Source organism: Phycodurus eques, chromosome 3 (assembly GCF_024500275.1).
Source record: "Phycodurus eques isolate BA_2022a chromosome 3, UOR_Pequ_1.1, whole genome shotgun sequence".
Lineage (NCBI taxonomy): Eukaryota > Metazoa > Chordata > Actinopteri > Syngnathiformes > Syngnathidae > Phycodurus > Phycodurus eques.
Genome location: NC_084527.1, coordinates 11,886,880 through 11,907,474, shown reverse-complemented (window position 1 = coordinate 11,907,474; position 20,595 = coordinate 11,886,880). Strand labels below are relative to the sequence as shown.

The 20,595-nt window shown below is 41.0% G+C and overlaps 2 protein-coding genes across 3 annotated transcripts; both read left to right on the top strand.

Moving 5' to 3' along the window:
• The first annotated feature begins 17 nt into the window (after positions 1-17).
• On the top strand, positions 18-3,529 carry LOC133399983 (transcription factor BTF3-like). Of its 2 annotated transcripts, XM_061672076.1 has the most exons (7): positions 18-69; positions 322-765; positions 1,018-1,086; positions 1,167-1,280; positions 2,759-2,960; positions 3,036-3,092; positions 3,244-3,529. In XM_061672076.1, the coding sequence occupies exons 3-7, from the start codon at positions 1,018-1,020 to the stop codon at positions 3,288-3,290; spliced, it is 489 nt and encodes a 162-aa protein (XP_061528060.1). In that variant the 5' UTR covers positions 18-69; positions 322-765; the 3' UTR covers positions 3,291-3,529. The 2 variants fall into 2 exon arrangements, with proteins under 2 accessions (XP_061528060.1, XP_061528059.1); XM_061672075.1 differs by lacking the exon at positions 322-765.
• A 3,124-nt stretch (positions 3,530-6,653) lies between these two features.
• On the top strand, positions 6,654-16,163 carry il12b2 (interleukin 12B 2). The gene is made up of 8 exons (XM_061673432.1): positions 6,654-6,660; positions 6,813-6,888; positions 8,783-9,031; positions 9,124-9,226; positions 12,541-12,725; positions 14,451-14,596; positions 14,696-14,806; positions 15,645-16,163. Exons 1-8 carry the CDS (start codon positions 6,658-6,660, stop codon positions 15,738-15,740), a joined length of 969 nt encoding a protein of 322 aa, XP_061529416.1. The 5' UTR covers positions 6,654-6,657; the 3' UTR covers positions 15,741-16,163.
• Positions 16,164-20,595: the final 4,432 nt, after the last annotated feature.

Here is a 20,595-nt window from a genome sequence, read left to right as displayed (position 1 = left end):
CACCTCCGGTTCCTGCCCCTTTCTCTGAGCTTCATCCGCTGTGCGAGACGCGTGTTTACACACTCCCAGGTCAGTTCACGTAATTCTCAAATGATCCGGCCTCTTTTAGTCTTGGTTCTGTAAAATGTGGAGATTTAGTCACATACTAGGACTCTTAAAAGAGTGATACAACCACCAGATGTGTGCTAATGTCAATTCTACGAGCCCTCAACGAGCCTATTAGCTTGGGTGGCTATTTATTAGCTTTCTTGTAGGCGAGAATGATAAGTAGCACTGTGACTCATTCATTCATTCATCTTCCATTTCGCTTATCCTCACTAGGGTCGCGGGCGTGCTGGAGCCTACCCCAGCTATCTTCGGGCGAACGGCGGGGTATACCCTGAACCGGTCGCCAGCCAATCGCAGGGCACATAGAAACAAGCAACCATTCGCACCCACATTCACGCCTACGGGCAATCTAGAGCCTTCAATTAATGCATGTTTTGGTGATGTGGGAGGCAACCGGAGTGCCCGGAGAAAACCCACGCAGGCACGTAATTCTGAACTTTGAACCCCGGTCCTCAGAACTGTGAGGCAGAAGTGCTAACCAGTCGGTCACCGACCGCCCTGTGACTCATTGTTGGCAAAATATCATTTTGCATTGACACCCAAGGCTATGAGGTTAATCGACTGAACTAAATGCATATGTGAAAGTATCCCATGATGGTCGTGAGCTTGGTGCTCTGCTGCTATTTTTAAGACGTGTGGCAGCTGAAACCTCCCAAGGTAGGATTCGAGTGAGTTTCATGATTGACAGTTCACTACAAAGCTTATTCTACCATACACCCTATATTGGAATGCAATTTCATCATTTAAAGTTTGTTTTTTCCCAGTGGTTTCAAAATGTACAACTCTAGTTCCTATTGATTTTCAGCACAAAACGTGTAGAGAAAGTGATGCAAAAAGCACAACTTGTGGGTGTACTCATTGTAGCCCCTTAAGTCTTTACGAATTTAAACATCTTTTTCCTGATCTCAGATGAAGGAGTCCATAATGAACCAGGAGAAGCTCGCCAAACTGCAGGTGCAGGTCCGCATAGGTGGCAAGGTGAGTTGGCCTACAGACTGGACCTGTTTTAATTCCTCTAAATCGCGTCCAGTAGCTGACATGCTTATTGCTTTTTGCAGGGATCAGCCCGCAGAAAGAAGAAGGTGGTGCACAGAACAGCGACGGCAGATGACAAGAAGCTGCAGTTCTCCCTTAAGAAGCTGGGAGTCAACAATATCTCTGGCATCGAGGAGGTACAGATAACTTGGTCAGGCTTGGAAACACGTGATCATGAAATACTACAACGCGTCACAAATTCTGATATTGCAACTTTACGGAAAGGTGTTAATAGTTTGAAAATCTATATTAGGTAACTCAAGTTTTTTAAATCTTAATATGATTTAGAAATCTCAATATGATTCAGTGCAGTCCTACATCCACAATGATAAATGTATACAGTATGCCTTGTAACTGAAGGGTGGCCGGTTTCTATCCCCGCCTGAGTGCATGTTGTCGTAGTGTCCCTGGGCAAGACACTTAACCCGCATTGCCTACGAATGAATGTGGTTGGCTGTTCGGTGGTGGTCGGAGGGGCCGTAAGTGCAGAATGGCAGCCACACTTCTGTCAGACTGCCACAAGGCAGCTGTGGCTACACAAGTAGCTTACCACCACCAGGTGTAAATGAATAATGCACGGAATTGCATTTATGTTGCAAAACGCAAAATTAATATCCAGTGCTGTATGGTGCAAACAAATCTCCACAATATTAAATGGTAGGTTGACCAGCATGATGAACTCTTAAGTTTCTGTGTCGCAGCTCTTACCTTTTCACTGTCAGGGCTACACGGATGGGTACCATTTGCTTTAGTGTCCGTTTCATTGTTCGCTTTTTTTTTTTCCCCTCGCTGCGTTTCTCCTATTCGACATGCTCCGCCTTGCGTTCCTTTTACAGGTGCCTGAGTAAATTTGTTGAAGCATTTTGTAGACATTCCCCCACAAGGTACTGCAGTGATGCACAGGTTGCAAATAGTTTGAGTTTTATCTGTCTCAGACACCACAAAGAAGTCCCACAACATCGGCATGTTTTTTTTCACTGACCCAAAAACTGTCTTCATCACAAAATAAATTAATCAAATAAATTATGTTTCAGACTCAAACATACAAGACGGCACCGTGGAACATCCCCGGAGTAAACGAGATTGTGTCGGTTGTATGTCTTAGTTTGTGGGTCATTGATCGGGAAATATGACATTACAGCCCATCACAAAATTTGCATAAAAAGCAAAATATTGGCCAATCCGATACAGCCAATCAGATTGGTGGAAAGTCTGTCATCACTTTAAATGTTGGAGTCAATGACGTGAATGGTATGGTACACCAAGGAATCAAAATGGTAGCCTCTGTCTATACGAACATTCACACAGGGAAATAACTAACAAATGGAAACGCAGAAATACGTCAGTCTGTGATCTCTTTTCACTTGTTCTGCCCTGGCAAAGGTCTGAGCTCAGCAGAATACCTTTGTGATTTTATAATGTTTTTCATTTGTGCTGCGATTGACTGTACCTAAATGAACGTTTAAAAACAAACTGTTCTGAAAAGATTAAATGTTGTGGTACTATTACCACACTTTGAGAATCACTGGGCTATGTTATTAAGAGGCACAAATGCATTATCAAAGCAAGGTCTTCTTCTTTTTGGACCACTTAATTTTTTTTCTACTCTGTGCAGGTGAATATGTTCACAAACCAGGGAACAGTTATCCACTTCAACAACCCAAAGGTGCAGGCATCCCTGGCGGCCAACACCTTCTCCATTACGGGCCACGCTGAGAACAAACAGCTCACGGAGATGCTCCCGGGAATCCTACACCAGTTGGGAGCGGACAGTCTTACGAGCCTCAGGAGATTAGCAGAGACGCTGCCCAATCCAAGTAGGAACGACACTTTCCACTCACCTTTTTTGTCCGTTGAGGTCCACAATCAACAATGGTTTGTGCTTTTCCTAGCCGGGGAGAGCAAAGCACCCATGGTCGCTGCCGAAGAGGAGGATGACGAAGTTCCTGGTGAGCAATGGTTGTCATGTGATTTACACATAAACTTCTCACAAAACGTTTATTCGTCTTTTTGGTCAAATTTCAAGATAAACCTAAAATGCACTACAGTGGAACCTCGGTTTTGATGATTACCTCCTAAGTGCTGTGTCTATTATTTCAGATCTTGTCGAGAACTTCGATGAGGCTTCAAAGAACGAGGCCAACTAACATACCCCAACAAACACAAACTCTTAACTCACCTCATTTTTTATTTGTCCGTGACGACTGCACGTCCAGTTTATGTGGGATAAAACGAGTAAAACTGAAATCCCTGTCCTCTGCTACACCGCTCTGTGGCATTCTGCAGTAAAAGTATTTAATTCAGCCATCTTAACGCTGCCACTCTTGCTTTGTGATGCCAACAAACTAGTGGAAGTAATCACGTAATAAAGATTACATTGAAACCACGTGTTTGATTTTATCTTTTTAACGATGCAGCATTATTTAATAATCAAACCGAGCAGAGGACCTTTTAGTAGGTGGCGAGGCCATGACCGTGACAAATAAGAAAATCCATTACTTGACATAATTTAATCAGATACAAAGTGGATGATTAGTAGCCCAGAAGAAGAAAAAATATTGACCTTCACAATCTTAAGTTTAATATCATAAAACCACACAAAGGAAAATGTCAGCTAAACTGAAACCTGCCTTTCTAAAGGACATTACTATCACACCGTCTTATCTATTACTGAATGAGTTGTTACAACCTGTCCCTCTTTTGCCCAAAGTAAGTAAGGGCTAGGTTCCAGCTCAGTGACCCAAATGAGGGCAAGTGTAATAGAAAATGGATGGACAGAAAGTCGTCAATTTCATCAATGGGATGGAATGTAATCAGGAATCAAAATATCCTCAACATTCCCCACTACCTAATTAAAACTACTGAAACCAGAGATGAATGTTCATGTCGACGTAATCAGTGATGAATGAAAAGAGGGGTGTGGGGGAAATGACACATCGAGGAAGCCCTGCAGGAAACATGCGTTGCGGTTTACCATATGAAACTACTTCTTTTACACGCTGGACAGGAACATGTTACACAATGAGGAAGTCTTAAAATGACATTTGCCGAACAAATTGGGGTTGTCCATTAAATGACTAATATGCAGGGAAATTCCTTCATGGGGCATCCCTCTGCCATCTTTTCATAAAGAGCTAAATGACATAGTACTATCTACTGCACTCCCACTCCATCTATTTGCTTACTATATCGATGTCATGTTGGTGTTGGTCATGAGATTAAATGAGAAATCATAGAATTCATCAGCATCAAAATGTACACCATAGACAAGTTGATTAGTATTTTGCATTTTATTTATTTGGAAAAAAAAAAATCGTATATTTGTATTTGTCATAATGGTTAATGCTGAAAAGCATTCAACTCTTTCCACATTTCTCAACCGATTCAAACCATTCATATTTACAAATATTGACATAAATTCAGGACATGCGGGGAGCAATTTTCCAGATTCCACAAATTCCATTTTTCCCCACAGTCCCACATTTACGATGCAAAAAAAAAAAAGTGAATGAGGCATTCAACAAAGAAGTTCATCGTTTCCCATTCCAAATTTAAACTGTTCTGCCCACTGCTTATTTGAGGCTCGTGCTGCCTTCAGTTTTGTCATCAGTGAGTGGAAAAAGTTGTTTTATTGACATGAGATCTGACCACCAACTTGTCCTAGAAGAATATTCCATTTATTTGACTTTAAATAGTATAAACTCAAAATTTGGGGCTGTCTATGGGTTCTGGGGTTCAAGCAGTCAGTAACTGTAGCCTACAGCGTTTTCATCTTCACTATTACCAATTATGCTGAATGTCCTAATAAATGACATACAATATAGATAAAATGATTTTTTTTATAATTTCTCAGTGCTAAATGCCATATTTCTGTGAAACCTCAAGTTAAAGCAGTCTATGCTTCAATCACATTGTATTTCACGTCCATTGTGCTGGTGTATAAAGGTAAATATTTATAAACCTGAACTGTATAGTATTAAAATATATTCATTCACTAAGTCATTGAGGTAAAAAAAAAAAAAAAAAATCCCAATTTTTCACCATTAACAACTGAGATTTAAAAAATTAAATTGAATTTAGATTGTACCATTTCTTTCCCTATTTGACAAAAACAACTGTAAATCCACTATACTGATTTACTGTACTATACTGATTATAATCCCTCAATGGGAAATTTAATTCTGTTTCCCTTATGTTGCCCTTAATTTAATTTTTAATTTTTATTATTCTTCAGTACTATGCAAAAGTCTTAGGTCACCACCCAGCTTGTTCATAAACATGAGAGGACACAGCAGGTTTGCACAAATCAATACAAAACCAATGTCCACAAAACATTGTAGATGAATAATGTATGAAGGAACACCTGATTACAAATCAACAACAATATATATTTAATCCATTTTGGTGATGATCTTAAAAAGGGTACATTATTATTTATTTATTTTTTAAACATGAGTCAGTATGGAAACATTCAGTTGGAATTATCTGTTTTTCATCCTCCATTAACAAAGTAGCCACTTAGCTAAAAAGCAAATGGACAAATAACCCAAATACAAAGCTCTATACCTTTTTTTCACTTTTATCCATAGTTCTGCTTAACTTCGTGGCCTTCGAGTTAGGCCCGCCGCACACTGAGCGACACAGCCAAACCCGACTGAACTGTAGTGCAGTGCGCACGGTTCGCCAAGTAGTTTTCATGAGTGGCCGACTGTCAACCACTATTGTTGCTGCGATTCAAAACTTAATCGTCGGCTAATGAATTGGGTCGCAGCGTCGCAGATGTAACAGCAAATCAAAAATAGACAAGCTTTCACAAAAAACAAAATACATTTACATTCTCAGTGTAAGCCTATCTAGTATATACTGTATATATACTGTATAGTCTTGTACAGTAACATTAACTAACAGTTTATGATTGCTGTGCCTTTTTCTGAAGGGTTTTAGTACCATTGTATGTTTTGTTTTTTAAATGTTTTGAGATTTTCTGAATTAATAATATGTGTTACGATATGTTGCTATTATGATGCATGGATGTGGCTGCCTCTTGGCCAGGTCAGTGTAAATGACATTTGGTAAATGACAACTGATTTACCTGATTAAATAAAAACAGAATACATGTAAACCTGTTAACTCACAAACAAGTGATGAAAACCTAACCTAAACTGTATACAGCAATCGAGGGCAACCCCCCATCCCACTGAATACTAACATGAGCACTTTATTATCGTGCATTATTATCTGATTCGAAACCACCCTGCTTTTTCCCCCTTTTTCATACTTAATTTGACATGCAAAACAACAGACAGGAAATGCTCTTTCAACAGTCCGCTGCTTTAGTTTACTACTTGTCTAAGTTACTATCTTTCGCTCACCCCCGCACGGTTTCAAAAATGGTGCTGATGCTTGCTGTTCCTCAACAATATAAGAATTAGCCTTGGCGGCCACTTGGTGCATTTGATCATCACGTCAACTGGACTTCTGCTCTTCATTTATTTTCAGTGTTATTTCACCAGAATGGTAAGAGAAGTGCATTAGATGCTTATTTAAAATTACTATCCGTGTAGGATTGTATTGTCAATGATAAACCAGGGAGTGAATGGACATGCCAGTTAAAATATGTTTGTTTTGTTCTTTTTAATGGCTAATATTTTCTCCTCTGACACCCACAGAGATCAATGTGGATATTTGGGCTCCTGTTCATCAGCCTGATGGGAGCAAATGGACTCAACTACTTCCCTAAAAATTGTATGTTTTTACATTTTATGCATTATCATATTTTCTCTATCTCTGTATTGCAGTGGGTCCGTATGCTATTTAAGTATGTAATTTTCTGATGATTTGAAAACAGATGTGTACTTTTACCCCTTAATTTTTGCAACCTCTGTAAATGACAAAATGATGCAAAAAAGAGACCAAAAAGGTGTAGATGGAGACAGGTAAATTCAACCGTGGGTAAGATTTTGATTAATGGATTGTTTGAGATCTTGGGGACTTAAAAGGTGGAAAAAACAAAGTTGCATCATAGAGAAATTAACAATGATAACATAACAGAATCAGAGAAGCAAGATATTCCCCATCCCTTACCTTATTTAAGAGAACTCCGACTCCAATAAAGACTTGTGGCGACTTGCTTATCATGAGCATAATTACATGTAGCAAGCCACCAAAGAGTAACATGACTAAGTGAGCATGATGGCCATCGTTGTTGGAAGTGCCCCCCAATCCACAAGTTGTTCTTTTCCCTCTGGTTGTGTGATAAACAGAGAATGCTGTCCAGCTTCAACAAAATAGCAGAGCTACTACTGTATGTGCTAGCAATTCTAAGCTACTATTAGCACTGTATACAAGCCAACGTTAGCCACGGCTACAACATTGGTAGCATTAATTATTCGTCATGACATGTTACTATAATACTAAATGTTATCTGTTTGATGTTTTCTTTTTTGTAATGCATAATCAATTAAAAAACAAAAAGAGGTGATAAACTTACCAGTCGGGCAGAAATATCGCTAATTCTACATCCGTTCTGAATCCTCAGCTGCCTGAGCTCCCTCCACCTCTAAAGACAACTCATATGCCCACCCTTTTTTTTTTTCTCAGGATCTATCCACTTCCTTCTTTTTATACTTCTGTTTGCTATTATTATGCCCAGTGGTAGGCAAACAAAATGTCTATTTTAACATTTTCAATAGGTGGATATTTCGCCATTATTTCTTTAGCAAAACTCTTAAAGAGCAAGGTGACATGTCAGCACACGGCCATGGGGGTGTGCCCACTATGAGTGTGCCTGCGAGTGCACAAGCTACAGTATGATTGACACCGTGTCAGATCGATTGTTTTTCCTCAGTGATTTCCTAAAACTCAAATTTGATTAACAATATGGGGTGAGAGAGGGCTGACTTTCTCACAGGTAATTTTTCTCATGTGTTACTATCAGGTCATACTCATAGTTTTAGCAAACATAATATATGTATGTGTATATATATATATATATATATATATAATCCCCCCCCATTTGAAACTTTCAAACAAGTTCAAACTTACCTTTAAAAAGGAGCGGACTTCATACTTCTACCTTTAGAATCAGAATCATCTTTATTTGCCAAGTATGTCCAAAAAACACACAAGGAATTTGTCTCCGGTAGTTGGAGTCGCTCTAGTACAACAACAGACAGTCAATTGACAGAGAACACTTTTGAGACATAAAGACATTGACAAAAAAAAAAAAAAAAAAAAAAACAGTCACTGAGCAGTAAAGGGTTGCTTGTTATCAGGTAATGCCGGTAGATTTTTTTATTTTCTTATTTCTTTTTTTGACAATTGTGCAAAAAGATGCAGAGTCCTCTCGCACTTAGAGCAGTTCGAATGACTAATATTGCAATAGTCCGGTGCAATGACCATTGTACAAAGGGCGCCGAGACTTCAAGGAGTGTATGCGATTTAAAGTGACGAGTAGTGCGATAATCTGGGACAATGTTGGTTGTGCAATCATTATCAGTCTTTTTTTTTTTTTTTTTTTTTTTTTTTTAAATTCTGTACTTGTATTAGAGTACTTCTCCTACCTCTGCCATTTCTTGAGAGGGTCATTATCTTTATCGACTTCATTCCCCCCCAAAACCCCCCACCCCAACCCCCGCAGTCGTGGTGGCAAAGAGAAACGACGACGCCTTTGTCACATTGCCGTGTGGTGCAACATCCAAGGGAAATGAAGTCCAATGGACGTTCAGAGGTGAGGAGATGGAGTACGAGGACAACGTGCTTAAGCATGGTCCAAATCTACGGGTCAACGAGGTAGACGGTCCTGTGCTGGGAAATTACACTTGCTGGAGCGGAGGAGAGAGCGCGTCCATTTATCTCCTGCTGATGGTCGAGGATGACAAGGAACTTGGTGAGATTATTTTGTTTTATGCAGTCTAAAAAAAAATCTATGATATTCTTTAATTTGTTTGATTTTTAAAAAACAAATTGTGTGTCTTATAGATTCCTTCCTGACGTGTCGCGCAAATTCTTACCACTGCATGTTTAGCTGTACGTGGAACGACACTACATACGAGGCTGTGCGCCTTGGACTGGGCCCAGATTGGTAAACAAACAAAAAAACTAAAGCAAACATAATGTTGACCTTTTGCTAAAGTACACAAATACAAAGGTTACTCAGACATAAAATATTTTGTGATAGTAAATACTGAACAGGTTTAACATTTACAATTGTCGACGGCCACCGTTTTCAGAGCCGATCGGGAAGGAATAATCACTCTTAACACACCTCACACCACAGGATGATTATTCAAGGATCGTCTTTCAGAGACATCCGATAATCGAGCCTTTGCTGACATTTATCGGAAGGGGGGAAATACTCAAATTTCGGCCTGATTATGTGTGTATCTCTCGCTGAGCCGCACCTCGAACCGCAGACTGACCGAAACTATCCTGGCGAATTCAAAACTACATTGTACAATTTTAAAGTCTTGAATACGGTAAGCCCCTACTGTACGCATAGGATAGAGAAAAACTGTGAGTAATATCCATCCCCACTGAAATGTTAATAATTGCCTATAGTAATAGTTCAAACCGTAAATATACGAAAAAAACTATCTTCCCAAAACATTTTAATATCATCTCATTCATTTGACAATATTGACCTGAAAAATAAATGGTTTACAGATTATTTGAGTTTTAAAAAATGCACTTGAAGTGCACATGGGAACAAGTAATTTCCACTAACAACCCAGGCTACGCTTAGCTCCTCCTCAACATACAAAGCTTGTCTCTCAGTTGAGGTGTATCACTTCAACCTTCGTTCTATGAATTAGTGTACTTACTTTCCTGATTAGGCAGGGCTTTGGTGCCATCTTGATGCTTTTCAGAAAGAGCACACAAAAAAACACAAATAGGGTGAATTTGTGAAGAGTGAACTGCAGATGTTTCCCATGCACATTACTGTATATTTTAACCTGAGAATTTATATTATTCCCATGGCCTCAACACAGGTGGGAGGTGCCAAGGGGGTCAGGTGCTGTGTGAGCTGGATGGCAACTGAAGGCGGGGACCTTGGTGGTCCGATCCCCGACTACAGAAGCTGGCTCTCGGGACGTGGAACCTCACTTTTCTGGCAGGGAAAGAGCCTGAGTTGGTGTGTGAGGTTGAGAAATTCCGACTGGACATAGTCGGGCTCACCTCAACACACAGCTTGGGCTCCGGTACCAGTCTTCTTGAGAGGGGGTGGACTCTCTTCCACTCTGGAGTTGCCCAGGGTGAGAGGCGGCATGCAGGTGTGGGCATACTGATTGCCCTCCAGCCTGGTGTTCTAGCCTATTGGGCATTTTTGGCCTGTGGGAATCCGGAGGCAGATGATGGGTCCAGGCTGGCCAAGCGGATCGCAGCTTTGGTGGTCGCTGAAGCAAAAACCCGGGCGTGGGAGGTGTTCGGTGAGGCCATGGAAAACGACTTTCGGACTGCTTCGAGGAAATTCCGGTCCACCATCTGGCGTCTTAGGAGGGGGAAGCAGTGCACCATCAACACTGTGTATAGTGGAGATGGGGCACTGTTGACCTCAACTCAGGACGTTGTGAGTCGGTGGGCCGAATACGTCGAAGACCTCCTCAATTCTACCAGCATGCCTTCCCAGGAGGACGCAGAGTCTGGGAACTCTGAGGCGGGTTCCCCTATCTCTGGGGTTGAAGTCACCAAGGTGGTTAAAAAGCTCCTTGGTGGCAGGGCCCCGAGGGTGGGTGAGATCCACCCAGAGTTCCTAAAGGCTCTGGATGTTGTAGGGGTGTCCTTGTTGACACACCTCTGCAACATTGCGTGGACATCGGGGTCGGTACCTCTGTATTGGCAGACCAGGGTGGTGGGCCCCCTTTTTAAGAAATGGACCGGGTGTGTTCAAAGTATAGGGGCATCACACTCCTCAGCCTCCCTGGTAAGGTTTATTCAGGGGTTCTGGAGAGGAGGGTCCATCGGGAAGTCGAATCTTAGATTCCGGAGGAGGAGTGTGGTTTTAGTCCTGGCCGTGGAGGAGTGGACCAGCTCTACACCCTCAGCCGGGTCCTCGAGTGTGCATGGGAGCTCGCCCAACAATGTGTTTTGTGGACTTGGAGAAGGCGTTCGACTGTGTTCCTCGGGGATTCCTGTGGGAGGTGCTCAAGGAGTATGGGGTACATGACCCCCTGATACGGGCTGTTCCGTCCCTGTACGACGAGTGTCAGAGTTTAGTCCACATTGCCGGCAGTAAGTCGAATATGTTTCCAGTGAGGGTTGGACTGCACCAAGGCTGCCCTTTGTCACCGATTCTGTTCATTACCTTCATGGACAGAATTTCTAGGTGCAGCTGAGGTGTTGAGGTGGTCCGGTTTGGTGACGTCAGTTTTACGTCTCTGCTTTTTGTGGATGACGTGGTTCTGATAGCTGCATCAAACCATGATATTCAACACTCACTTGAGTGGTTTGCAGCCGAGTGTGAGGCGGCTGGGATGGAAATCAGTACCTCCAAATCTGAACCCATGGTCCTCAGTCGGAATAGAGTGGAGTGCCCTCTCCGGGTCAAGGAAGAGATCCTGCCCCAAGTGAAGCAGTTCAAGTACTCTATCTCGGGGTCTTGTTCACAAGTGGGGGAAGAATGGAGCGGGAGATCGACAGGCAGACTGGTGCAGCATCTGCAGTTGTGCGGACTCTGTATCAGTCTGTCATGGTGAAGGAGGAGCTGAGCCAAAAGGCAAAGCTCTCAATTTACTGGTCGATCTACATTCCTACCCTCTCCTATGGTCACAAGCTGTGGGTCAAAAGAACAAGATCCCGGATACGAGCAGCCGTAATGATTTCCTACGCAGGGTGTCCGGGCTCTCCGTTAGAGATAGGGTGAGAAGCTCGGTCATCCGGGAGGGGCTCAGAGTAGAGCCGCTGCTCCTCCGCCTCGAGAGGATCCAGATGAGGTGGCTTGGGCATCTGATTAGGATGCCTGCGGGACGCTTCCCTGGTGAGGTGTTACTGGCACGTCCCACCAGGAGGTGGGGCAGGGGACGACCCACGACACGCTGGAGAGACTCCGTCTCTCAGATGGCCTGGGAATGCTTTGGGATCCCCCCAGAAGAGCTAGATGATGTGGTTGGGGGAGGGAAGTCTGGGCTTCCCTGCTTAAGATGAAGAAAGAAAACATTTATTTTGTGAAACAAAACAAAAAAATACAGGCTTTTGATAAAGCTATGCATTTGTCTGCATAGTCATTTGAATCCATCAAAAATCAATGGACACATCTTCAAAGGCATAATACACAGCCTTCTGCCTGCTTCTGTCTAAAGTGTCCTTTTACCCAAAATTGGGGAGCACACACAGTGGAAGCTTCAATGGGTCAGTTTCACACAATGTCTACATTTTTTTTTTCTCGCCTCCCTTCCACAGTCGTAAAGGAGGCAAGTCGTGCCCCTGGGTCAGCAGCAACGAACAAGATGGGAGACTCCAATTTGAGCTTAACCACTCGCTCTCCCCCTACGCCGAGGAGAGCACCATGCTGACACTCACGGCTGAGGCCATTGAGGGCCATTCCGTCCTGAGGAAGACCAAGATATTTTATCTTCGAGATATCAGTGAGTCATTGCAACTAATGAAGGGACACGTTTGCTTAATGTGTTTTTCCCCCCCCACAAGCCACACCACTAAATCAAGATTATTATGAGGAATGTGTTTTTTATTCATGACACAGTATATAATTATTATAAGTATCACCATTATCATTACAGTAATAGTATTCGGATTATACAATATTGATCAAATCATTATTACTATCAAATATTGGGATTATTTTTTGTATCCGTAATAGTATTAGAAGTTCTATTATTAGTGTAAGTATACTACTAGAATCCGTGTGGTTGGAGATAGATACATGAGGTCTGCAGACATGTTTATAGCGTCAGCTCATACTGTATTTAATCACGTTGCCTGTTACTACATCGGCCAAGAACAGTGACAATGCTCCAGTCACACACGGATCACTGCATCCTCTTCCACATAAAGAGAGCTCTCCATGCAAGACTGTTGTGCCACTTTTAAAGGCAATGAGGGAACCTGGTTAGATTGGACAGGATTGAAGGTGCACCAAATTACCAAAACCGGTGCACCAAATTACCAAAACTGGGTTTAGTCCTCTTCATCACATTTTGACATCATGAGATTAAGACAACAATTGAGTTTATCAGTTTATTAACCTTGCAATTGCGAGGCTTCACTTATTCTCAAAGGGATGTGGCCACTGATCTCTGAGTGTAATCAGCAATAGAAATACTGAAGGACTGGTAGAGTCATGTTCAGCTCCTTGTTAGAGAGAAGAAATTACCGCAAAAAGTACTGAAGCATTAAACAGTTGGACTTGGCATTCAAAAGATCAAAGGTCAAATGAGCCACTGGGAACCAGAGTGGGCGGACTCTAGTTTTGTCAATTTAATAATTTACATTTTTCTGGCTGTAACTAAGGGTTTAGTGCAATAGTTGTAAGTTCAAACAGCCGTTAGCTCAATATTTCTGAATATATCCAGCCATCCATTTTCTGAGCCGCTTCTCCTCACTAGGGTTGCGGGCGTGCTGGAGCCTATCCCAGCTGTCATCGGGCAGGAGGCGGGGTACATCCTGAACTGGTTGCCAGCCAATCGCAGGGCACATACAAACAACCATTCGCACTCACAGTCACGGGCAATTTAGAGTCACCAATTAATGGATGTTTTTGGGATGTGGGAGGAAACCGGAGCGCCCGGAGAAAACCCACGCAGGCACGGGGAGAACATGCAAACTCCACACAGGCGGGGCCGGGGATTGAACCCGGGTCCTCAGAACTGTGAGGCTGACGCTCTAACCAGTCGTCCACCGTGCTGCCTTATTTCTGAATATATAAATAACTAAAAAACATTTACTACTAACATTCTGATGAACTGACACCCAATCTAAAAAAAAACATTGCTGAGTTCAATAATGCAGTACCTCCTATTTGTCAAAATCGGACGTTTTTGGACCTGTATTCGTCTAAAAGCCATTCCATTTCCCTGTTAGTTTCTGCATTTAACTTTAATGACAAAAAATGAGTTATCCCCCTATAGTTCTCAGTGGCTCAAATTAAGTACATCTGTAAATTGTACAGTGAATTTTAGGTTCATGCTGAAATCCCACCTGAAAGCCCAATATCCCTAACTTTTGTGAGTAGTATGGATGGATGGATGGATAGCTCGACAGACATTCACAGTCGATAACATGGAATTACTGTATGTAGACTGTCACCCCAAAAAGTGTTGAATGTAAACTTGTCAATTGTATTGTGTGCCAAGTTGAACCAGACAGTCCTCAGATTGTCAAATGTCAAGAGTATGAGCAACATTTGAGCTTGACCGTCCATCCTCCATCCAGCTGGTCTACCCCTGACAGCTTCTTCGCCCTGGAACATGAAGTGGAATATATGGACTCTGATGAAAAGGTGAGATACGTGCAACGATTCCACACACAAAACTCGATGTTTTTTCTCATGGGAACGTTTCGCTAACTGCTGTCGTTGCGTTCTCCTCCCTGACGTCAGATCGGACGTGTCTCGCCCTCCCACATACCCAAGAATATCCACAAGCTGAAGGTTCGCTCCCGGGATCCGGTGGTGCAGTCAAAATGGAGCCAATGGACTAACTGGACAAATGTAATCCGCTGACAACTCTGTCTGCTGCGTTCTACCAACTCTTTGTCAGAAATTCACTGAGATTTTTGTGAAATGTCCCCTTTTGTTTTCATATTTATTGAGGTCAATATACACACACACTAGTTTTCTATCTTTGTTCATTTAAAGTTTTGGTTTGTATTTACAGTGTTACCATGACTTACAAGTGGGCCAACTTACGAGCTGTTCCTTAGTCGAGTCAAACACACAAATGCAAAATGACAACATTTGCAAGGAGCTGCTGGGGGCCACAATTTATGCCCAGACGCTCACACGCAGAGTAACCGACTACAGCTCCTGATGTCGCTCACTGGGCCATGCCCCTTAAAGGCACACATCCAACACAAGAATAGTACACTACCTACAGCAATTACACTTTATAAAACCATTTTATTTCTTTACATTCTCTTTTAATATGTTTTTATACAATACAGTGTCATTTTCTTTATTAAAATAAACATTTGTTTTTTGGGGGAGGACTGGAATGGAGTAATGGCATATTTATTTATTTTAATGGGGAAAATTTATGTGATATACAGTGCGAGCAAAAAAACAAAAAACCACAGAACGAAGTAAACTCACGAGCCAAGGTACCACTGTATTTGCAAATACAGAACAACTTTTTCAAATTCAGTAATTCCTTCTATGTCTTTTCATTTGGTGTTGCTGCTATAAATGTGACATGTTCTAAAGGGTAAATGCCATATTAACAATGACAAGGGTCACTTATTTCTATGAAAGGAGAAAGAAAGAAAAGGTTAATTTGACATACACAATGTCAGTGTTTTGGTTTAATTTTCTTTTCACCAACTCATTGCAGGTCCAAGGAGGGAAAAGGAAGCTTCTCAAACCCCAGAAGGGCGTGATATATTGCAATCCAAAGATGCATTCTCGAAACGTGGACCTTTGTAAATGAAGAAGAAACAGAGCTCAATAGGGTTAGAAAAGATTTTCAACGGACAGTGTAAAAACAACTCCACATGAAATCATTTCAAAATATTTTGTTAACGACATCATCATCTTTGAGTGTGCGCCAACTAGGTGATGTCACTGAACCATCATTAAAGTAACTGATGCATACGTACTGTATTGTAAAGTTTTTGGGGAATTTTAGCCTACCTGAACTGAAAAGGCTAAGAAGATAATTTAAAAAACAATAAATCAACTCCACTCCAGTAGTTTGAATGAGTTTTACTCACACCTAATCTATTTACAGACCAGCTCAGTGAGGTTGTAGTTAGCGCATGTACCTCACACTTAAAATACTTGAAATAAAATCAAAGGTTAGAATGTAGTTTGGAGCTATGCATAGCCTGTTTAAAAAAAAAAATATTTTTCAATCCAGTACAGTACATTTTTTCAATACAGTTGAACTTTTGTGTACAATACATTTGTATTTAATCTTTAACTTTTGGTTTTTTTTAAATGGAAAAGAAGTACCTGTACAATTTTACTAAACTTTTCTGCGCAATACACTTTTTATTGAATCATTTAAATAGTTTTTTTAATTTTTCAATATACAGTGACTTAAAATACAACCCCAATTCCAATGAAGTTGGGACGTTGTGTTAAACATAAATAAAAACAGAATACAATGATTTGCAAATCATGTTCAAACTGATAAACTTTATTGTTTTTAGCAAATAATCATGAACTTAGAATTTTATGGCTGAACACGTTCCAAAAAAGCTGGGACAGGGTCATGTTTACCACTGTGTTACATTACCTTTTCTTTTAACAACATTCAATAAATGTTTGGGAACTGAGTTCACTAATTTTTGAAGCTTTGTAAGTGGAATTCCCTCCCATTCTTGCTTGATGTACAGTTTCAGCTATTCTCAGTCTTTTTTGCCACCTGTCCCAGCTTTTTTGGAACGTGTTGCAGCCATAAAATTCTAAATTAATTATTCTTTGCGAAAAACAATCAAGTTTATCAGTTTGAACATTAAATATCTTGTCTTTGTAGCGTATTCAATTAAATATAGGTTGAACATGATTTGCAAACCATTGTATTCTGTTTTTATTTATGTTTAACACAACGTCCCAACTTCATTTCAACTTCATATCTTTAAAAATATATGCATTCATTTAGGAAACGCAACATTTCGTTGTATTATTTTTTATGTTCTTCCAACCCTGAACAGGATGAGCGGTATAGAAAATGGATAGACTACGTATTTGTATGTGTTGTATAATATTAAACATATTTTTGCAAACAGTAGAACGAATGCTGTATGATGGCAGTTTTTGTGGTTTCTTGAAAAGTGATTGTTTTAGAGATGTGAGGTTTCTGCCCAACACCAGCGACACAATTGCCCCTGCCATTTATTGTTATACAGCAGCAATCCTCAAATTGTTGCAATGGTATATGCAAAAGTATTAAATACAAATACGGGGAGCAGTAAAACCAGAAATTATCCCAATTTAACCAACAATAGATTTTTTTTTCCCCCAGAAATTTTAACAATTTGTAGTTTAAATACTTGTTGGAGGTGTTTTTTTTAATTTATTTTTGTTTTTATTTCATTGAAGCCTGTCCTGGCGGCACGGTGGACGACTGGTTAGAGCGTCAGCCTCACAGTTCTGAGGACCCGGGTTCAATCCCCGGCCCCGCCTGTGTAGAGTTTGCATGTTCTCCCCGTGCCTGCGTGGGTTTTCTCCGGGCACTCCGGTTTCCTCCCACATCCCAAAAACATGCATGAATTGGAGACTCTAAATTGCCCGTAGGCATGACTGTGAGTGCGAATGGTTGTTTGTTCCTGTGTGCCCTGCGATTGGCTGGCAACCAGTTCAGGGTGTACCCCGCCTTCTGCCCGATGACAGCTGGGATTGGCTCCAGCGCGCCCGCGACCCTAGTGAGGAGAAGCGGCTCGGAAAATGGATGGATGGATGAAGCCTGTCCTCTGCCTAGCCACCATTTTGGAAATGCCGTCATTGTCGGATGCCGGTCTGAAACAGAGAGCTCTGATTGAATTTCTTGCTTTGGAAGGTGGACTACCACTAAACATTTTCAAAAGGTTGCAAAATGTGTATGGGGAAGCTGCAATAGGCTACACTACAGCACGGTCAAAAAGTGGGTGTCCAGGATCAAAGGCAAAGAACAAGAGTCTGCTTTGAGTGACTTCTGTGACAGACAAAGAAGCTTGTAAAGTCATCAGTTCCTTTGGCTGAAAATCCATAACCCATCCCCCATACTCACCTGACTGGAACCATCAGATTAACACCTTTTTGGACCTTTAAAACAAGGAGTTAGGGGTCAGCACTTTCTAATGACGAACAAATTAAGCAAGCTGTCAGAAAACTGTAAAAGCGCAGCCTACTGAATTTGACAAGACTGTCATACATGCCCTTGTTTATTGATGAAGTCGGTGTTGTGAAAAAAGGAGATTATAATGAAAAGCAGCGATGAAATCCACACCTTTTGGGCTTTATTGCTATGCTTATACTCTATTGCGTTAAATAAGTTTGCGAGTCAGCACACACACACCATTCAAACCACAAGATGGCAGCAGCGACTCTTGAGTGAAGATTCCACTTGAAATGTTTGGCACCAAGTAGGGGACAGTTTGTTGTTTGAGAGGCCTACAAATAGACTTGTACTAAAATACACATTTATTTGCTTGTAGGAAGTGTGCTTTCAATTCCGACTCAGTGACGATGTAAAAATGAGTGTGAACGGATGTCTTTCTCTATGTGCCCTCTGATTGACTGGCGACCAGTCCAGGGTGTAGTCTGCCTTCGCCCAAAGTCAGATGGGATAGTCTCCAGTTCCCAGTGACCCTGAACAGGATAATCGGTATAGAAAATGGGTGGACGGACAGCAGCCATTTTGACACATCAGTAAATAGTAGGACATAAGGACATATAGTTTTGTACGAATATGCACAAAATACTTTGTGTGCCAAGGATTGAGGGGTATCTATGGTCCTTATACCATTGCTAAAAGGCAAAGGGCCATATATGCAGCTTTTGTGGTATGAGTTTCAGGAACCTAAACCTATAACTTAGATTTAAATCCTGTTTAAAAACCCATTTGTTCTCCCTGGAATTCTCAGACTTTGTATGAGAGTTGGCAGTGTGTTATTTTGTTTTGTTTATTTAGTTTTTTTCTCCACAGCTTACCCTCCAGATAAGCAAAATTCCACTGATTAGCTGTAGTAAGACTTGCCAGCTGATTATGATTGGATTCATCTCCAGCTACGTGGAAACTTGTTTGCTGCAAACAGAAAGCTAGCATAGTAGGAATTAAGAGGATTTGTGCCATATCCTTTGTAAAACATAATAGTGTTAAATAAACATTGCAGTCATGCCTGTTTCTTTCATATTTCATTGTATGTCAATATTTGAAAAGTTTTATAAAACAAGCACATATCTGTTAACCACAGTATTTTTCATATTTCTTAAGAAAATGGGGAGCTATAGTTCAAAAACTTGACATTATAGAGAAAAATGTAGATGAGTTTTGGATTCCGCACCCAAAAATGAGTTTAAAACAGTTGTCAGACCTAACTCAACAAAAATTGTGTTCCCCAGTGTAGAATTTGATACATATCTGACACTGTCAATAATTTTCATTATTGGATCTCACTGGATTGTGGATGTGTGCCTCATGTTGGGCCTCATGAGTCTTTACTGTATGTGGCTAACTTGAGGTTCAGTATACTGGTGGTATAAAAAGTGACGTAATACAACGTCAACAATGCATCTCTCCTTTCTCTATGAACAGACAGCTTGTCCCAAGTTAACTCCCAGACGCAGACTAATTCCTGGATGTCAGTGTTCCAGTAACAATCCCCACAAACTCAACTCTTTTGTGAGAACGACACCAGCAGTTGTGCAATCTGAAAAGTGATGAACAGGTTTCACATGCATTTACCATGGTGTATACAGTATTAACTGTTCATGTGTCTCTGACTTAAGTTAAATTGTATCTATCTTACCCTGGCATATAAATACCCGTTTTTGTTTTTTTAAAACTAAATATATATACATTAACTGCTATGTGGAAACAATGGGTGTCGAAGTTTTTATGTACTATATCATGCATCTTAACTCAACGAAACACTGTCATGGCACTCGTAACCAGGTTGCCATGAGAGTCTGGAAACAATATAATAAATTCACTCAATTTTTCAGATATTTTAAAAATCATAAATATATATTCGTTCCTCTATCTAGGCCAGTGACGTGTGTGACAGGCAGAACAATTAAATGCTCTTCCATTAGATGGTAGAAGGTACAACAAACCTGTGTGTCCACCTGTTGCCATTAACAAACAGAATAATAGCTTTTTGTTCAACGAAACAGGCCCACATTTCCCACTGAGTAATTACATTTGAGAGTAAATTGAGACAAGATCGTCATTATTTTTAGTATAGTTGATAAAAATATAAATTAATGTTTGCTGAAGGAATAGCATGACAAGAAAGGAATGGCAAGAAAGTTAAACTTGCTTTATTTTAATTGGCGTCAGCAAATGCAGTTTCCTCGGCGACCATCAGGTGTCAGTAGAGGGCTTTTGGCACAGCGCCATCCATCTTCGACGAAGACGACAGCTACACTAGCTTTATTGCAGCTGAAATTATGCTTAATTTGAACAGCTTTCAAGTAATAAACGTTCCGCACCTAAGATAAGCTTTAACCAGTTACCCTTAATAATGACCATTCGCCATACACCTGAAACCAGTGCTCTTCACAAGGTTCGTAAGAGGCTAACTGGGGGCCTTCTGTGCTAAGAGGAGGAGCCAAGAAGAAATGACCCCACTTCCGCA

Excerpts from the sequence above, each read along its gene's own strand:
- LOC133399983 (XM_061672075.1), top strand. The coding sequence starts at position 1,018 with ATGAAGGAGTCCATAATGAACCAGGAGAAGCTCGCCAAACTGCAGGTG. Across the intron at positions 1,281-2,758 it reads ATATCTCTGGCATCGAGGAG|GTGAATATGTTCACAAACCA; the intron begins GTACAGATAACT and ends TACTCTGTGCAG. Across the intron at positions 2,961-3,035 it reads AGAGACGCTGCCCAATCCAA|CCGGGGAGAGCAAAGCACCC; the intron begins GTAGGAACGACA and ends TGCTTTTCCTAG.
- il12b2 (XM_061673432.1), top strand. Across the intron at positions 9,227-12,540 it reads CTTGGACTGGGCCCAGATTG|TCGTAAAGGAGGCAAGTCGT; the intron begins GTAAACAAACAA and ends TCCCTTCCACAG. Across the intron at positions 14,807-15,644 it reads AATGGACTAACTGGACAAAT|GTCCAAGGAGGGAAAAGGAA; the intron begins GTAATCCGCTGA and ends AACTCATTGCAG.